A 20,070-nucleotide genomic window follows, 5' to 3' on the forward strand; every position below is an offset into this window, starting at 1 on the left:
ATAGTGGTATTAGTGGTGTTGTGGGTAGCTGTGGTGATGCCTCAGTGGTTGTAGTGGTAGTGGTGGAGAGTCTAAGTGGTGGTGGCGGGTGTCCGGGTGAGTAGTTATGGTGGTTGTGGTTGTAGTGGTGGTGTCATTGGTGGTGGTGGTTGCGGGGTAAGGTTAGATGAGAGGTAATCGTTGCTGAGTGGCGGTGGCGGCGCGTAGCTGAGAGGTAGTCGATGTGAGGTGACGGGTGGATTGCCATTAGTGCTGAGTGGACAGGTATTAACCATCGGCTGCCACCTGTGTCTGATGAGGCCTGACATAAGCCGTTGATTGTCCCCGCCTGTGTCTATCCACCTCCACCCTCACCCCCCTGCTCGACCTGTCTCTTGATGGTATACGAGGGGCTTCCTGTGTGTGTGTGTGTGTGTGTGTGTGTGCGCGCGAGTGTGTGTGTGTCGGTTTAATCATAACACAACCAGAAATGTAACGTCAGTATCTCTTCATGTTTCACTCATTTACATTTCGAGGAAGAGAAAGAGTGATATATATATATATATATATATATATATATATATATATATATATATATATATATATATATATATATATATATGAAATAATGTACATTCATAATCCTCTTAACAGAATGCGTAACTTGGCGAGAACTGAAAACTTGGAATTAAATAAAAAGTAGCATGAGAAAAAGTAAAATGAGAAAAAAGTAGAATGAAAATAAAAGAGAAAAAAGAAGAATGAAATAATGAAAAAAAGTTAAAAAAAATGAAAATGAAAAAAACAGTGAAAACAAACATAAAACCTCTCTTAATGTTTGGTATCGATAAAAAAACAAAAAAACAACGGAGTGGCGGTGATAGTTATGGTTACTGAAGGAGAGAAAAAAAACGAGGTGCATGAATATTGAGGCAATTTATTAGTATTTACACCTGAGGAGCAATTACCTGGCGAGGACTTTAAAGGCACAGGAACACTCAGGAAATACGGATGAGGAGGAATTCTGGCTTCGTTGTGAAATACGGGAAGGGGTTTCATAAGTGTGTGTGTGTGTGTGTGTGTGTGTGTGTGTGTGTGTGTGTGTGTGTGTGTGTGTGTGTGTGATTCAATACTCTTCACACACTTTTCCTTTCCTCGCCTCTCCTCTGTTTTTTTCTCTTCTGCTTCTCGTAAATTTCACTTCCTCATTTGTTCGACTTCCATGTTAACTTTAGTAGACGACGACGGCTGGCGGCTGAAAGAAGAAGTCATTATTATTATTATTATTATTATTATTATTATTATTATTATTATTATTATTATTATTATTATTATTATTACTTATTCTCAAAGGATGGTAAAACAGTAGTCATCGTAATCGTTAGTATCGTCGTCTTCATAGCAGTAATAGTAACAGCAGTAGTAGTAATGTGTGTGTGTGTGTGTGTGTGTGTGTGTGTGTGTGTGTGTGTGTAATCATCCCCACACACCGCCCTGTTTTCCGTCCCAGCTCGCGTCAACAACAGGAACACAAAGAACCGTGATCAGCCACAACACTCCGGGCCTGTACCACACACCTGTTACCGCTCCTCCTCCTCCTCCCTCCTCTGCCGCCCACCTTTCCTCCTCCTCTTGCTGCTCTCCTGCTCCTCTGCTTCATCCTCTTATGCTGTCTTCTCTTCCCTCTCTCTCTCGCCCTCTTGTTCCTCCTACTTCCCCTGCTTCCCTCATCCTCCCTCTATTTCTTCCTTCACTCTCTCCTCCTCCTCCATCTCCTTCGGTTCATTCGCTTCCCGCTCCCTCTGTTTGGGTGATCACCTGCCCAATTAAGGCTCGGTAATAGATTTTCCCTTGTGTAAAGTTTGCCTCCCATGAGTTCCGGGGGTTGAGGTGAGAGAGGATGTGGGTGGGGCGTGTGCAAGGCTGTGCGTGTGCGTGTGGCCGTGTGAGGCGAAATCATTCTAAAACACCTTCACCGAATTATTTTGTGGTTTGAAAAGAGGAAAATGTCACTCAACCTTGAAAAGTCTGAGGCGTTGCACATTGGATTCTAAAATATTAACCATTCAGAAAACACGGTTGGAAAGCCTCTGCAAGTCGTAAAGGTGGACTGTCACATACGAGGCTCTAAAACTTCCTGTAAAATGATAATATTATGCTTTGGTTCATGCTGGGAGTCTATTAAGGGGTTATTACACTGGGCAAACTTTCCGTCGATCTCCAGTCAAACCACGATTTCCGCTGGCGTGGTTCTCATATTTCCATGGTTTTCTGAATTCCTTGAAGGACGACGGTATTACTCACCATCATCATCACCAGCAATAGCAAGAAATAAATGAGAACCACGCTTGCAATAATCGTGGTTTGACTGAAGATCCCCGGAAAGTTTACCCAGTGTAATAGCCCCTTCAGTGTAACATGCCGGGGGTAATTGCATCCTTGTATAACTCGCTTGCAAGACTTTACCTGGAATATAGAGCAGTGCAGTTCGGGTGAGAAGGAACTCTAATTACTTGAGAGAGCGCAGTGGCGTGTTAAAAAATGAAGTAATCGTTGAGCCAATAAAAAAGACCCGCGCCCGTTCCTCCACAGTATTATACACTAAGGCAAAACGGAAACGTCGTGGCAGCTTCTTGAGGTCGTTTGGTTTTGGGGAAGGACAGACTTTGGACCATATTCCTAAACACTTCAGTGCCCAATCTCACATATTTGACAAGACTTTCGTGAGAGTCTTGAGCATTGCCACGGGTAGTTTTATGACCCTGGTGGTAGTGTGACTCTTCTTCTGTCCCATGAACCTAAAAAGACACTCAATACAACCCGACTGATCTCATTTTTGGCCTTTGAAAGTTGTTGATGTATGAGGATGAGGGAGCATCTGAAAATACCAACCTTTATCTCGCAAACTGTCATCCTCCCTTCCTCTTTCATTTCCGTACTCTCAGCTACACCCCTTCCACCACCCCCTCTCCTTCCCCTTCCTCCTTCCCGCACCTTCAGACAGCCCAGCCAGCGCCAGCCTGTCCTCTCCAGCAGCAGGGCAGTCAGCGCCAAGGCCACGCCCATCACGTAGATAAAGAAGGCCCCCTGGAGATGCGTGATGGTGATGGCGCTTATCTGTCCCCTCCTTTGGCCTTGCCCGCCTGAGTCTTCGCCGCCTAGCTTGGCAATCTCCTCCCGCTTCCACTTCTCAACCAGGCCTGACTGTACCAGCCGCTCCAGCCTGCAATATAGGGGAAAAGAGTGGAGAAAAGGGATGGAAGAAGTCTGAAGTTTGATGTCGAGTAGTTTGTAGGGTAGGGACAGCTAGAGGAGTGAGGTAACGTAGGAGTAGGTGAAGTAGAAAGTAGGGGAAGGAGAGGAAGGTTGTGGAGGAGGAGGACAAGGAGGAGCCTGTGATATGGGTAAAATAACTCAAGATAAAGTTTGGAGTGGGAGAAGTAGGAAAGAGAAGAAGGGAGTAGAAGGAGTGGCAAGGAATGAAAAAGAAGAGAAATTGGACTGAACCAGATGTTGAGAAACGTACAGAACGAGATGGGGAGAAGGAGATTGGGGAGACAGGTGAAAAATGCGAGATAAAGGATCATAAAATAAGAAATTCAGGTCATTGCTCAAGTTATGAAAGGAGGAAGGGCAACACAAAGAGGAGAAGGAGGTAAAAGGAGCAGGAGGAGGAAGAGGAAGACGGTCAAAAGTATACAGTCAATTGTTCTGAATGCCTTGGTCTCAGGGTATTGTTCTCCCGCATAATGTCTTTACCGCTAACCCTCACGCTCTCATTATACTCTGGACTCAACAGTTTTTCCCTCTCTTAATGAAGCCCAATTGTGTCGGGCCCCCTTTTGAGTTGACTTTTTTCCACGTCTCGTCTGGTGCGTGGGTCCCCTTATATTATTCTTTTTAAGTCGCCGTAAAAAAGACGGATGACTAACCCGCTAAGTGGTATTTGCGTCGTCATTACGTGCAGAGTTTTGCGTTGCACTTCGAGGAAAAAGGGAGGAGGAGGAGGAGGAGGAGGAGGAACAACTGTAAATAAAAGGTTGTTTTTACTAGTTCAAGCTGCACTCCACGCCCTCTACGTATCTATTTTTTTTTTCTCTCCACGGTAAAGAGGGAAAAAAAAGACACAATTACAGGAATGATACGTGTTTTCTTGTCTCGAAACTTTAATACCTACCTTATTGCCCCTGTGTGTGTGTGTGTGTCTGTGTGTGTGTGTGTGTTGGAATTTTTTTTGTGTGTGTGTTTCTTTAATGTTGAACTGGATGGCAAGGAGGGGAAATTCTGGGATCTGTTTGGAGGAAACTTGTGATTACTTTTCTTTTCCTCCTCCTCGCCTCGCTGCCTCCTTTCTCTCTTTTATCGTTTCGTTCATTCTTCTCGGTTCCTTATTGGTTTCTCTCTCTCTCTCTCTCTCTCTCTCTCTCTCTCTCTCTCTCTCTCTCTCTCTCTCTCTCTCTCTCTCTCTCTCTCTCTCTCTCTCTCTCTCTCTCTCTCTCTCTCTCTCTCTCTCTCTCTCTCTCTCTCTCTCTCTCTCTCTCTCTCTCTCTCTCTCTCTCTCTCTCTGTCACTCTTCATTGCTTCCTCCTTCACTAATTCTTCTTCTTGGCATTTCCCTCCTTGTTCCTCGTCCACTTCTTTTTCATTTCCTTCTTAACTTATCACTGACGCATTTCTCACACCCTTCTTCATTCCTTCCCTCACTTGTCTTCCTTCCTTCCTTCCCATCTTTCGTTCACTGTTCTCTATCTCTTCCATCTGTTACTCACCTCCCCCCCCCCTCTCTCTCTCTCCCGCTCTCTCCCTTTTATACTCGCCTTCTCAGATCAGTTCCTTCCTTAATCCCGCTTCTCTCTTCCTTTCTCTCTTACCTTGTTCCCTCCTCCATGATTCCCTTTTCCCATCCTCTCTCGATCACTCCTGTTGTCTCCTCCGTCCTTCCTCTCTCAGCTAATTACTTGAGCACTCCTTCAGTCACGCACTCAATCACTCACTCACACACGCACTCACTCATGATCCCACTCCTGACACCATTTATCTTACACGCGGTCGAAGTGCACCCTGTAGTCGGAGCCCTCCATGCAGGCGATCCCGTAAGCTTGGGGGAAGAAACTCTGTCGTCCGAAGTAGAATTTGTCTCGACCTGCAGGGAATGTAAACCGAGGAGCGAAATGTGTCATCCTTTAGTTAAAAACATATATGTATACGTGAATGGATTTAATTATTCTCTGAGCGGCAAAGGAACTCTCTCTGCGTGGGATGACAGGACTTGCAGAAGAAATGAGTTAAAGGATGCTGCCTCAGGTGGAAAACTTGGTAAGGTTCTCCAATTTTATAAAATGATGATGTCTTTCGACTAAATTACATGTGTTAGGTAAAAAAATAGTTGAGTAGTATGTCACTGAACTCAAGAAAAATATAGCTGAGTATAAAGAATGTGGCTTATTTTATTACAGTGAAACACACACACACACACACACACACACACACACACACACACACACACACACACACACACACACACACACACACACACACACACACACACACACACACACACACACACACACACACACACACACACACACCTGCTGCATTGCATATTTTATAACCTTAAAGTGTAACTCGCATCACAATCTTATAAAGCAATAACGACTCGTATACTCATCAAATTAAAACAACTAGACACATACATACATACCTCGTGGACTCTTAACTCATGAACCTTGCAGAAGAGGACACTTAAAAGGGCTAATAACTGACATAAAACCCTGCAACAAGCACCCGTATGCAGAACTAACGTACCCTGGAGAATCATTTGAATCTCCGTACTCAGTCTGGCGTCGATGTAAACAGCTGGGCCTTGCAATACCTGTGGAAAGGGGGCAGGTGAGAGGGGACTGGGTGGGGGAAGAGGGAGGCACTTGAAGAGAGAGAGAGAGAGAGAGAGAGAGAGAGAGAGAGAGAGAGAGAGAGAGAGAGAGAGAGAGAGAGAGAGAGAGAGAGAGAGAGAGAGAGAGAGAGAGAGAGAGAGAGAGAGAGAGAGAGAGAGAGAAGACATATATAGGAAGATAGATAGACAGACAGACAGACAGACAAAAACACACATTGAAAGATAAACTGACAAATTTTCAGACAGACATAAAAAGGAAGACAAAAATAAAAATAAAATACTCAACGAAATTAGAGATTGTGTGTGTGTGTGTGTGTGTGTGTGTGTGTGTGTGTGTGTGTGTGTGTGACCTGCGCCGTGACTCACCGTGGCCACGCCTTGAGAGGAAGACTTTACGTAATTCTTCTTGCTCGTCATGAGTCGCCCGATTTCGTAGTAGATACCCGAGGTGGCTTTCTGGAGAGAGAGAGAGAGAGAGAGAGAGAGAGAGAGAGAGAGAGAGAGAGAGAGAGAGAGAGAGAGAGAGAGAGAGAGAGAGAGAGAGAGAGAGAGAGAGAGAGATTTGATTTGATTTGATTTGATTTGAAATGTTTATTGACATATTTACAGCCAAAAGGATGGGGCAGAGAGAGAGAGAGAGAGAGAGAGAGAGAGAGAGAGAGAGAGAGAGAGAGAGAGAGAGAGAGAGAGAGAGAGAGAGAGAGAGAGAGAGAGAGAGAGAGAGAGAGAGAGAGAGAGAGAGGGAGAGTAATAATTGTCAGACACGTGAACTTTTGAAGTATACAGATATTGCTGTTAACATTAATATTTTTTTAGAATCCTTCTTTTAAATGTACGGGGAAAATTAAACACGCTGCCATGCTAATGTACAAGGCCAAAGTGTAATGCATATATACACCACACTACACTACTTCAATATTCATCCCCATTAAAGCACAAACCCTTCATTTATATTCGAGCAATGATATTTAATTCTTTACCTGGCCTCATTAACGCAGTAAAGCTTCGTTGTTCAGAGTAATGGCTGTCTCGGTGAACATGCTTGATTGGTTGGGGAGGATTGTAAATGCGGGGGCGGACGATTACTGAGTTGGTCGGATACATTCTCGTACTGCTTTGTCCGTGATACCATAATGAACTATTTCACTGCTTACCAGAGCCCAGCAGTACACAGCTAGCTAGAGGCCTCAACATTACGCTCACACATCGCTATCTTGCATCACACACACAAGCATTCTTCAACCTAGGACTGTTATTTGGCCTTTAATCTCCATGTTATAATTTGATCCTCTCTTCCTTGTCCTCTTCTGTCTCTGTGTGTGTCTTTCAGCTCCCATCTCTCTTTCAACCCCACTCTCTCTTAACCCCTTCTCTCTTAATCCCCCCTCTTTCTTTCTCAACCCCCATCTCTCTCTCTCTCAACCCCTTTCTCTCTCTACCCCTCTCCCTTACCTTCCTCTCAACCTCTCTCTTTCAACCCCTCTCTCTCAACCCCTTTCTCTCAACCCCACTCTCTCTCAACTCCTCTCTCCCTTACCCTCCTCTCTTAACCTCTCTGTCTCTCAACCCCCGTCTTTACTTCCCTTCCTCCTCCTCTGCCCTGCCTTCCTCCTCCTCCTCTTCCTCGCTCACTTGAAATAAGAAGTCGATGCTGATTTCGCTGATGGTCACCGGGTAGAAGCCTTCCTCGGCGGCTGCCAGAAGGTCGTCGAGGGAGTCAATAGGCTTCTCGTAGACGGGGAGGGCCAGGACGGCGGTGAGGGTCCCGGAGTAGAGGGCTGAAGGAGGAGAACGAGGCGGACGAGAAGGTCAAGAAAGGGAAATGAAGTAGGGGAATGTGTGATAGAATGGGTACGAGGAGGAGGAGGAGGAGGAGGAGGAGAGAGAGAGAGAGAGAGAGAGAGAGAGAGAGAGAGAGAGAGAGAGAGAGAGAGAGAGAGAGAGAGAGAGAGAGAGAGAGAGAGAGAGAGAGAGAGAGAGAGAGAGAGGATAAAACGTGAAGCACAGTCGTAAACATTTAATAGGACAAACACTAACAAGGAGGCTAACAGATATACAAGAGTCGTAAACATCTGATCAGACAAACACTCATATCCGTCTCTTCCTTACCCTTCTTACCTTAATCCACCTCTGTAGCTCCATCATACTTTATCCCTTTGAAACTTAATCACCACACACGCCCACCATTTCTCCTCATTTCCTACACATAAGAACCACCAATGCTTTCTTCTCTTGCCCATTCCTATCTCCTCCTCATCTTCCTTCACACAAACCGACACTGGTACTCTTAATTTCTCTTTTTCCTTACCTAGCAGTCACCAAAAAGCCCCCCTTCCTCACGCACACAACCACCATCCATTCTTCTAAACACAGCATCTTCTTTCTTTTCCTCCCTCCTCCTCTCAACACGACTCACCTCTCATGTACAGGCAGTAGAGGTACCAGCCCACGATAACGAGTCTCAGGGGCCAAAGTGTAGCCGCCAGCCGGTCATTCTGGCCCAGAAGGCTGCTGTACATGTTGAAGGTTAGGTCGCGCAGTGGCGGGTTGGCGCTGCTGGTGGCTATGTCCTCGCTCCTGTCGCCGTAAAAGTCGCTCACGGCGCCCATGACCCACAGAACAAAGCCGATGAGGACCACGCTGACCCCGATGGCCGCCCAAACCTGTAGGAGGGGAAGGAGAAGGGTTTGGTGTGTCCCTCTGCCTGTCTCTGTCCGTTGTTTGGAATGTTGATTGAGGTGCTGGGAGACTTTGTGTGGTGTGTTTGTTTAGTCAATATATTTTTTCATGTTTATTTATTTATTTGTTTAATCATTCATTCATTTATTTATTTATGTGTATTTCTCGCATTTGCAGTTTGGTGTTTGATTTGCTGGTTTTTGTGATGTTTTTAATGTTTATTTGAAGGTTTTCTTTGGTCATGAATTTAGTGTGTTTATTTTTTTTGGGGGGGGAGGGGGGGAATATGCACATTGGTTTACACAGTTGCAGAATTCAGGAGTCGCGTGTATTTATATATCGAGTTGTCTACTTACGTGTTTATTTATCTTTGGAAGCTTTTTTTGGCTAACAGGGAGAATGCCGGAGAATCACACGTTTTAGAGTTATTTTTATATACAAGTCTGAGCACAGGTTGTTTGAGTAGTGGATTTCGTTACCAAGTTTGTCAGCGATGTTCTTTTATTTCAATTTTTTACTTAACAGTCCAACGTTATTTTTCTATTACAGATTTATACGAGTCTCATCCTAGTTCCTCGGTGACCTTAGTTTTCACCTACATCCGAAATTGACCTTTGTTATGGACTTTCTCTCTTTTTTTCTTTTGTCGGTGTATCGTTTAGCGTTTTTTTTCTGTTCTTGTTATTTTTTTTTTCCCTTGAGCTGCCTGCCTCCCTTGCTGGAAATAGAAAAAAAAATCTTCCGCGACACACTATTCGGTTATCTCGTAAACCAACCTTCCGAAACAACCTCTTTTATGGCCACTCAACGCTACTTACTTTTACAGGAGCAGGGCATAGGAGGCTTTTTTGTTTTGATCTGTAATTCTCCTTGAGCTACTTCCCTTACTGCAACAACAACAACAACAACAACAAAAACTGGATTACATCTCATGAAACTCCACATAAGCCACCGCCAGCAGCGTCAGTGTTCTCTCGTTCGTTAAGCTGGTCTGAGTGCTCGCCTGGGTGACCTCTTTACGAGAATGAAAATAATATATCGTCGTGTGTGTACGCGTTTCTTGTTGCCTCCAGTGATCTGAACCATTACCACACTGGATCATGGTTGGCTGAGTGATGTCGAGATGCCCTAGATAGTGTAGCTCCTGGCGTGAGAGAGAGAGAGAGAGGGAGAGGGAGAGAGGGAGTAACAGAAACAGACAGACAGGATACACAATGGTACCCTAGGATATATGCAAAGACGACAAAGAAAATTACTTGCCTATGGTGCCGTAAGCTAATGTGACAGTGCGGTGTGTTCGAGTGAGTGACTTACCTCTAACTTCTCCATAGTGCTCTAACGAAGCGTGGCAGTGCGGTAAGAGCTCCGTGTGACTCTCCTCTAACTTATCTTAACTTAGCTTGGCACTACGGGATGTTTAGGCTGAGTGACTTACCTCTAACTTGTATATAGTGCTCTAACGAAGCGTGGCAGTGCGGTATGAAGGGAGTGAGTAACATGCCTCTAACTTGTATACAGTGGCGAAAGTTAGCGTGGCAATGGAGTAAGAGCTCTCTGTGTGACCTGCCTCTAGCTTCTCTACGGTGTCCTTACTTAGCGTGGCTGTGCGGTAAGAGCTCTGTGTGACTTGCCTCTAGTTTGAAGGGGGAGAGAACGGCGAAGGCGCGACTCCTCTCCTTCGGGGCCCGCGAGGCACAACCCGACGCCTCCATGAAGTAAGGCCGCGTGAAGTCCACCACCGTCTCCCTGGCAGCTGACCTTGATCTTAGTGACTCATCCTGTAATTTCTGACCCCTCTCTAAGCAGCTGACCTCTTGACCTTAGTTACTGAATCTGATCTGGTGACCCTTCCCTTCCTCTTCCAGCTGTCCTATTGACCTCAGTTACTGAATCTCATCTTTTGACCCCTGACCTCTTGACCTCAGTGACTTAGTTTATACCTTGTGACCCTATTCCTCTTGCAGTTGACCTCGATCCTTGTGAATGAATTTATCTTGTCGCATTTCCCTCTCCTGCAGTAGCTAACCTCTTGACCTCTTGACCTCATTCTCTACTTTGTGACCCCTTTTCCCTCCTGCAAGTGACCTTTTGACCTTAGTGACTTTAGATTATACCTTGTGACCCTTAACCTCCTTGCAGCCGCCAACCTTTATTCAGTAATCTTTCCACTCCCTCCAGCAGGTGACCCCTTGACCTGTGACATTTGACCTGATGGCACTTTTCACTCTCCTCTCTTTCTCCACTTTCATTCATCCCTTCATCCATTCATCCATCCATTCCTTAACCTTCCCTTACCCCTTCACCCACTCATCTACCCTTCCCTCCCTTCTTTGGCCTTTCTGTGGCCCTTTTCTTCTCCCAACCCTTCCCTTCCTTCCTCCTTCCCTCCTTTCTTAGACCTTCCCTACGGCTCCTCCCTTGCCTCTCCCTCTCCTCCTTCGTCCATCTTTCATCCCTCACTCTCTCCTCTTCTCTTGTTATCTCGTGTTCTTTCCTCCCGTTATAGAACAGTTCCTGCTACACCCGGCATTCTCTTTTTTTTATATTTTTTTATTAATGCTTGGAAAAGGGAATAGCTTAATAAACGAAGCTCTTTGTTTGGGAGGGCAATAAAAGCGGCACAATATTGGCATTTTTCATATTTTTTTTAGGAGGGAAGCAGAGAAAACTACTTACAGTCTAGTGTTCGTGTGTGAGAAAACTGTGAAAGGAGAGAAACTGAAGAAAAATGGATGAAACGAAGAAGTGAAAGAAAATGAAGCTGCAGATGAAGAACATGGAAAAGAAGAAATATGGAAAGAAAATGTAAAAGAAAACTAAGAAGAGAAATAGATTAAACGAAGAAGTAAAAGGAAAAGGAAGATGAGGACGAAGGATTTGGCAAAGAAGACAGACATATGAAAATAAAATAAAAATTGAGAAACAAAGAAGTAGGAAGAAGGGATGATTAAGAAACGAAGAGAAATAAACAGGAAAGGAAGAGACAAATGAGGGAGTGCAAAGAGAAACAAGAAAAAAGGGCAAAAAAAAAAATGAACACAGGAATGAACAAAAGAAGAAGAAAAGAAGAAAAAAACAAGATTGGTATATATGAAACAAGAAGAAAAGGTAAAAAAATGACGACCAGAATACAAAAGAAAAGAAGAAAAGAAGAAGAAAACTTAAGTATTTTTATATAAGAAAAAATGAACAAAAAAAAGAAGAGAAGAAAAAAAACAAGTGTTGACATCAAGAAACGAAGACAAAACAAAAAATAAGAAAAACAAGACAAATGAAGTTATAAAAAGAGAAACTAGAGGAAGAGAAATTAATTAAAGAATCGCACAAAAAAAAACCCAAACAAAAACCAATATTGGCGTTCCTGCATCATACATAAAAACACAAGAATGCAATATAGTACCTTCATTTCTTACCTGTAATCGTTATTTCATTAATGGCCAGGTGTGCCTCTCCCCGTGCCACCATTCCAATCATGCCTGTCACGGTGCCGTCAGCCTGCGGACCCCCCCACTGCCCCCCCTCCTCCAATACCACCTCATACCTACGCCAGCCAGGAGGGACAACAAGAACGGTGAGGAATAGAGGAGCGAGAGACGAAAGAGACAGGCGAGAGAAACAAGAAAGGAAGGAAGAGGAAAGAATGAGAAGAATGGAAGAGAAATGACAAGGGGATAGAGAAAGAATTTAATACTAATGAACAACAGGAGATGGATGGAAAAGAAAGAGGAAAGATGAACGAGGGATGAGGAGGAAAAGACGAGCTTGCAGATGATGATGTGAAAGTATAAGCACAGAAGGAGTAGCAGGAAGGGGTGAAAAAATAACGAAGAAAAAAGTACAGGGAAGCAGGAAGGGAGCAGTTACGAGAGAGGAAGAGGGGCGATAAAAGGAAGAAAAGAAGAAAGAAAAGGAGAAAGAAGGAAAATGCAAGGAATAAGAAAAGAAGCAAGCAAACAAAGAAGGGAAGAAAAGAAGAAAAGAAGTGTGGATAATGTATAGAATGAACAACAGAGAACAAAGATGAGAGAGGGAGGATGGAGAAGAAAGGAGAACGAAAGAATGGAATAACACAAGACCGCGTATTGGATTTAACGAAGGAGAGGAAGGAAGGAAGGAGGGAAGGATTGTTGCCGGAGGGAAGGTGGAGAGAGGTCGAGCAATACAGGATAGAAATGTCGGAGATTCTTTTGACGGGGGAAATAACAATGTGTGTGTGTGTGTGTGTGTGTGTGTGTGTGTGTGTGTGTGTGTGTGTGTGTGTGTGTGTGTGTGTGTGTTTCGCCAGAGACTAGAGAACGAGAGAGAGAAAGAAAGACGTAACTGAGAGATGATGATGATGTTGAGGATACAGTGAAGGGGAAGAAGAAAAGAAACTAAAGAATAAAAATACAGTAAATGAAAGAGTTAGAAAGAGCTAAGAGACAAGAGAAGAAGAAAAGGGGCGAGTAAAGAAGAGGGGAGGAAGAAAAGGAAGTAAAATAAGAAGGAATGGAAATGAAAAAAAGGTAAATGTGGAAGGTGTCAATCTTATGAATAAAATACATGTATGTGAATCGATCAAAATAGGTAACTGATGAAGGAGAAGAAAGGAACAAGAAGAAGAAGAAAATGAAAAGAAAACCAGAAAAAAAGAAGACAAGGAAATTAATAAAAAGAAAACAAGAAGAAAACGAAAAAAAGAAGAAACACGAGAACACAAAATAAGGCAACAACCAATAACAAGGAGGAGGAGACGATGCTAATGACAGGTAACTCACGTGAAGTTCAACACCTGAGAGAGAGTGTTGAGGATGTTAACATCGATGCCCGCCTCAGCCTCCACGCGCCCCCCCTCGCCGTTGGAACGCAAGCCGAAGAAGGGCCAGTTTTCCAGCGCCGAGACCTGGGGAGATTGATAGATAGACATAAATAGACAGACAGATAGATAGATAGATGATAGGATGGTAGATGGATAGATGGATATACAGATAGATAGATAGACAGATAGAGATGAAAAAGAATAAATGAAAACAAGAGAGAGAGAGAGAGAGAGAGAGAGAGAGAGAGAGAGAGAGAGAGAGAATGAAAAAGTGAAAGAAAAGTAACTGAAAGAAAACAATGAAAGATGAAGGAAGGACTCAGAGATAGACAGACAGACAAAACAGCGCGACAAAAGGATAGACAGACAGACATATTGACCGACATAGACAGACAGACAGACAGACAGAGCGAGGAATGAGAGCAGGGGAGCGGCCGGGACGTTCGCTTCTCAGATCAGCTATTGCTAAAGGTCAAAGAGGGGGTCAGTCGCGTTCTAATGAGTGTTTCTTAAGGTTCACGGTAAAGAAGAAGGGTCAGACTACCACCAGGGTCATAAAACTACTCCTGGAAATGCCCACAACTCCGACGAAAGCCTTGTCAAATATGTGTTCTTGGGCGGCGAAATGTCTTATTGTACGACCCTGGTGCAGTACCTTCGACACAATAGCGCGCCTTTCATCCCGCTGCCTCCCGGTGCTGCGGAGAAATACCGCTCGCCCACGACAGACCACGTACTGCCCGGGGCCTGTCCTTTCCTTTGAAGAGGCGGAATCTTTATGTATAGCGACAAAATACCTCAGACCTTTCGCTAATACGCTGTACTGGTTATTTTTCTTTCTCTCTTTTTTACTCCATGAAGAGGCTGGCTCGCGTGGGAGGGCTTCCTGGAGTGTGATGACTTACGATCCGTTGCATCCTGTCGTGGGGTACCTATTAATTCTTCCGTTCGTCCTTTTACGAAAATAATATTAATTAATGTGATGGCGCTTGCCTCCCAGATAATAAGAGCAGAGTGTGTGTGTGTGTGTGTGTGTGTGTGTGTGTGTGTGTGTGTGTGTGTGTTATATATCAACTACGTATTAACTTACATCCGTGTATCGCAGCCTACTCACAGCGGCCGCTAGCAGAGTCCGGCGCAATGTGAGACCATATATTGATTGTGCAGGACAGGCCCCGTGACGCCCAAAATTTTAATATTCATGTAATTTAGTTTGGTTTTAAAATTCTTAACGTGTGTCCTTGGAATGGCTAAGCAGTTCCGTTGTCTGCCTCTTCCTCCTCCAGTGTGGCAGGGTAGGCATGCCGAGCCTCACGCGCTATGACTACGGTAATGATAATACTGATGGTAATAACTATCACTAATAATAATGATAATAATAACTAATAATGATATCAATAATAATAATAACTAATAATATTAATAATAATAATAATGATAATAATAATAATAATAATAATGATAATAATAATAATAATAATATAACAGTAATAATAATAATACCTTGAGCTTCCTGCCCTGGAGGTCTCTTGGGGGGAGTGGGGACAGACCCGACGACACCTCCGCCAGGTAGCTGCTCGATCCCCGGCAGGTGTGTCCGCCTTCCTCTGCGTCATCCTCGTTCCCGCTGCTGGCAAGAAAAAACATACGTGGTTTCAACATTTACCTTCAAACTATTGTTTTCTAACTCAAATGCTCTGTTTCACAGCGGAGATGAGTAAACAGGTTTGTTTTCATTTGTTGGAAAATGGAATCCACGAGTGCCCTTCAAACTCTCCTTCCTTGGACACGGTTCCAGGGAAGCGCTACTCACACGACCCTTCGGAAGACCCTCGGCCGCGCCGGAGCTGCATGTCTTCCGTCGTCGTGTATTTACTTACCTTTCCATTAAAACCGTGTGCCTTGTTTTCGTGTCTGGTCGCATCCCGCGCTTTGAGAGACCCGGAAGTGTTGAGTAAAGGCAGGGTAGTAAATACCTACCAGCCTGGCCTCTCGCCGTCCCGGAGAAGGGAGAGCAGTCTGATGCTTCTGCCACTCCTGCTAGTGATGTTTCGTTCTGAGCCTCCTTTTGTTTTTCTGTCCTGTTGATAGTCAGAGAAGTATATATATATATATATATATATATATATATATATATATATATATATATATATATATATATATATATATATGAAACGTCAAAATTTTCGCATTTATACACTCCCACACGACCTCTGCGTGTAACGAAACACACGAGAAATTAATACAGACAAGGAAAGGCTTTGCCGGCGCCGGGGATCGAACCCGCGACCAGCGAGACGGGAGAACCACTTCTTAACCAGTCGGACAAAGATGGACCCCGCTCGCAGAGTGAGTTATGGGAGGCTCGCCCATCAGGAAAGTCAGGTGCACTACATATATATAGTTAGTTAGTTGGTTAGTTAATTCGTTAGATAGATAGCCTGAGAGAGAAAGATAACCTGTTATGTTAAGCGCGAGCACACACACACACACACACACACACACACACACACACACACACACACACACCTCTTACCCCCACACTCACAGTTTGATATATATAGACAGGTTGATGGAAAGAAAAATAAATTGAATAAACAAGCAAATTTAACTCGATAAGGAGGAAACGATAATACTAACCTCCTCCAAAGCCCGTGACGTTGTGTTGGATATCGGGCACAGGAAGATTGCCAGGCTCCTGGGGCGCCGACCGTCTTTGAGCAGGCGCGGGAAGGCCAGGCTTACCAGGGGCGCTTTGAGGGCAACTGAGCCGCAGTCCCTCGCCTCCTGCAGCATCACCGGCGAGAGAGCTTTCCGCTGCACCGCCGCCACCGCCTCCGCCACCGCGATGTCTGCTCAGAACGAGAGGAGTTAATTTTTTAGTGTGTGTGTGTGTGTGTGTGTGTGTGTGTGTGTGTGTGTATGATTCTCAAGCTATATAGTACCAAGGTTCATATTCTCCAACATTTCGGGACTTACACATCCACCTACGATAAGCTTTTTTAGAGGTGGTTGTGGGTATGTCCATTAATAGTTTTATGAGCCTAGTGATAGTTTGACAAGACTTCTGCACCATGACCGTGAAAAATACTCATGAGAACCCGACTATTCTCCTCTGTGGCCTTTGAAAATGTGTGTTGTCTTAGCCGAGAGCGTCTGAAAATACGGGTCGGTCGTATTTTAAAACATTTCGTCGCCCAAGTTCACATATTTGACATGGCTTTCGTAGGAATTGTAGGTCTTTCCAGGGGTAGCTTTATGACCATGGTGGTAGTTTGACCCTTCTTCTGTGCCATGAACCTTAAAAAACACTCATGAAAACCAGATTGATCCCCTCTTTGACCTTTAGAAATAGTTGATGTGAGAAGCGGTGGTGTCTTAAAATACGGGTCTTAGACATGATACGGGATTGATGCCATAGCGATGCCTGCTTAGCAATACACGGAGGCAGAAATTCTTTTAGTTAGTATATTGGTGCTTGGTATTGGTGCACAGGTGTATTAGGCGTTTATTATGTATGGATGTGTATGATGTGTTGGTTTGTGTATATAGGAAGGAATACTATTGTTTATGAAGTAAATGTTAAAGGGTTTGGGTAAATTCGTTGTATTCTATCGTAAGAAGTAAAACACGTTATATAAAAGCGAAGACATGAAGAGGTAGACGGTATATTACCTGCTGATGATTCTTCCCATCTCAGGACAACCTCATTCCCATCCATCTCTTGGGTCACTTGTGTTATATGACCGTCGAAGGAAGGGACGAGGAGATCGGAGAGGTCGCTGTACATCTGACTGGCGGGAAGAAAGAAAAGATTGTGGTTGGCAGCTACGACGAGGACACACACACACACACACACACACACACACACACACACACACACACACACACACACACACACACACACACACACACTTCTAGAAACGGCCCCGATAGCAAAGGCCTACGTAGTATGTGTGTGTGTGTGTGTGTGTGTGTGTGTGTGTGTGTGTGTGTGTGTGTATCCTATTTTTGACGTTTTATAACTTTGCTTTCCCTTATTAGGTTTATAACAGACAGACACACAGACAGACAGACAGACAGACAAAGACATGCAGGCAGACAGACAGGGATTGGAAGACAAAGAAAGACAAACAGGTGTCTAACCAGTAATCCCGAAAAGAAGAGAAAAGCGGGAAGATTCGATATATAAGAAGAATACAAAGTGCTGATTGCTCGATAAAAGAAAAGGGGGTCAAAGAAATGCAATATGACGTGAGAGAAGTGAGCACTCTATTACTACTTAACACACACACACACACACACACACACACACACACACGCACAGAAGAACCTTTTTTTACCGATAGGATGGAAGGAGAGATCTTCTGGATTCCTTCGATTTTCCGCTTCCTTGGGGGACTCCTGCGTGGGGAAGGGACGGGGGCGGCTCTGACGTGTCTGCTGAACTTTTGGCCTCGTCAGCAGGGGCGGCAGGAGGGGAAGGAAGGGCGCCAGAAGGGAGCTGGAGGGTAAGGGGCGGGGAGGAGGGGAGACTGCAGGAGACGCCCGCCATAAAAGCCACTGAGAGAGAGAGAGAGAGAGAGAGAGAGAGAGAGAATTTCAAAATGAGCAGAATATTGTTTGGGGATTATTCTGATAGTTATTTCATTCTCTCTCTCTCTCTCTCTCTCTCTCTCTCTCTCTCTCTCTCTCTGTATAAATGCGAGAATATATTTATGCATGTATTTACGTATATATCCATGCGGCCTTGTACATCATAAAATAATATCCAATATACGTCAGTTCGCTAATATATGACATTTGAGTTTAAGCTTCGGGCGTCTGGGTCTGAATATTCACCTCGTCCCTTACTGCACTATTACCAACACCACCACCACCACCACCACCGCCGGCACCCCTTTTAGCAGTATTTGAGCGGCTCCGAATTATGTGTGCGGACTGAACAGCGAGGTTTTGGGGGACCTTGGAATTATATCTTGAATAAATGCTTTGTTTGCCCGGCTCACGTGTGCTGCACCCAGACTTTATGGAGCTTTTGCAGTAATTTGAAGGTGGTGGTAGTAGTAGTAGTAGTAGTCGTAGTCGTAGGAGTCTCGGGGCGCGTGACGTCACTGAGCCAACTGGACTGTGGTGGCTAATGGTGGGTGTTGATGTGGCATACTATTTGTTTGTGAAATATTTGAAGGGGAAACTGAAGATGTCCTGCTTCTCACCCCGCGGAGTCAGCACTTTTTCGACCCAAACCACGCGGGGACGTTTAATACTGCGGTTCATGGCCAAGGGAAAGGGAAGGGAAGGGAAATGGGGCTGGGAGATCAATGCTACGGTCTTCTGAAAAGCGACGCCGAACACATATAAAGTTAGAAGGAAAAACTGAGCTATTCTTTACATGGTTCTCTCTCATGCCATTGATTTATTGCGCTGCAGCTGATGTTACACGTGGAGAAATAGATAGATATAAATGATAAATAAATACATAGATAAAGAAAATGAAAGACAAAAAGAGAGAGAAAAAAATGGAAAAATACGACAGAAAATAGCGAAAGAGACATTGACAAAAACAGAGACATAGAAATAGACAGAAAAAAGTTGATAAATATAATTAATAGATAAAGATAGTGACAGACAGACAGACAGACAAACAAAATCACAGACACACAGAAAGACTGACAGACAAGAACAGACTGAGAAAAGCAGAAACAGGAAGATCTGCAGACCGAAATTAAGACGTAAAGACATACAGACAGACCGACAAGCAGGCAGGAAATGTGTTCGCTAAAAAACATATACATTTTATCAGGGAGAAAATAATTGATATAAACGCCGTCATATGAATAAAGAAGTGCTTAGAAATAACGACAAAGGTGGGGGGAACAAATCACAATAGAAGCAAGCATTAACACGCTGCTGTTGAAAGGAGTGAACCCGAACGGAGCGATACACCCCATTCAGGTCGCTCTAAGAAAGAAGCCAAGCACCCGGTTTTGGCCAGCCCCGTCAGGTTAATTTCGGCTAGGATTATCGGCATATCGAACGTCGGGAAGGCGCCGGGAGTCAAGATCGTGAATGTGTAACTGAGGCTTCAAGTGTGACTGAGGCCTAACCCATCGATCAGTCACGGGTACACGCGATGAACCTCCCGGGAAAAGCAATACCTGCGCCGATAACCTTCACGGCACTCACGGGAAAAGCAAATTGTATCTGCATTGTAGTTGAAACATTGAATGAACGAAAAAAAAGAGAAAAATACGCATTACGATATGAATCCGTGGAAGACAAACAAACATAGATCACACCAACACGGCAGTCAGATATATACGGAACACTTACGAAAAAAAATGAATGAATGTAGGTCAGGGAAAAAATATGTAAAAAAGGAGACAAAAAAATGGAAAAAAACATCACAATTCAGATTCAGAACTCAGAGAAACAAACTTAACAATTTCCAGCAACACAGAATCCAAGCAGAGAGTGTCAAGGTGAATTAAATAGATCAAGATATATTTAGGTTGAAAAATAAGTTAGCGCAGAGTAAGGTAGAGGGAGACAGTGAAAAGTGGAAACCCATTCATTACATATCTGCTCACCTGTCCCCAAGAGCCCCACAACACCTGTCCGGAGGTAAGCCAGCATCCTCTTCCACTCCTTTCACCTTTTCCTTCCCTTCTTCTTTATCTTCCTTTCCTCTTCGCTCGTTTTCTCTTCCGTGGAAATGAAA

The 20,070-nt window shown here is 44.2% G+C and overlaps 1 protein-coding gene and 1 long non-coding RNA gene across 2 annotated transcripts; both read right to left on the reverse strand.

Moving 5' to 3' along the window:
• Positions 1–1,028: 1,028 nt before the first annotated feature.
• LOC126987472 (glutamate receptor ionotropic, delta-1-like) lies at positions 1,029–12,037 on the reverse strand. Its single transcript, XM_050844442.1, has 9 exons — positions 11,965–12,037; positions 10,183–10,304; positions 8,289–8,535; positions 7,505–7,650; positions 6,239–6,328; positions 5,785–5,851; positions 5,023–5,122; positions 2,974–3,202; positions 1,029–1,234 (listed from the first exon to the last, which is right to left on the reverse strand). The coding sequence occupies exons 1-9, from the start codon at positions 12,023–12,025 to the stop codon at positions 1,211–1,213; spliced, it is 1,086 nt and encodes a 361-aa protein (XP_050700399.1). The 5' UTR covers positions 12,026–12,037; the 3' UTR covers positions 1,029–1,210.
• A 1,279-nt stretch (positions 12,038–13,316) lies between these two features.
• Positions 13,317–20,070, reverse strand: LOC126987473 (uncharacterized). Its single transcript, XR_007740919.1, has 6 exons — positions 19,940–20,070; positions 17,693–17,912; positions 17,025–17,143; positions 15,990–16,201; positions 14,853–15,430; positions 13,317–13,433 (listed from the first exon to the last, which is right to left on the reverse strand). It is a non-coding gene; the product is annotated as an uncharacterized LOC126987473 (long non-coding RNA).

This window comes from Eriocheir sinensis, chromosome 65, assembly GCF_024679095.1.
Source record: "Eriocheir sinensis breed Jianghai 21 chromosome 65, ASM2467909v1, whole genome shotgun sequence".
Lineage (NCBI taxonomy): Eukaryota > Metazoa > Arthropoda > Malacostraca > Decapoda > Varunidae > Eriocheir > Eriocheir sinensis.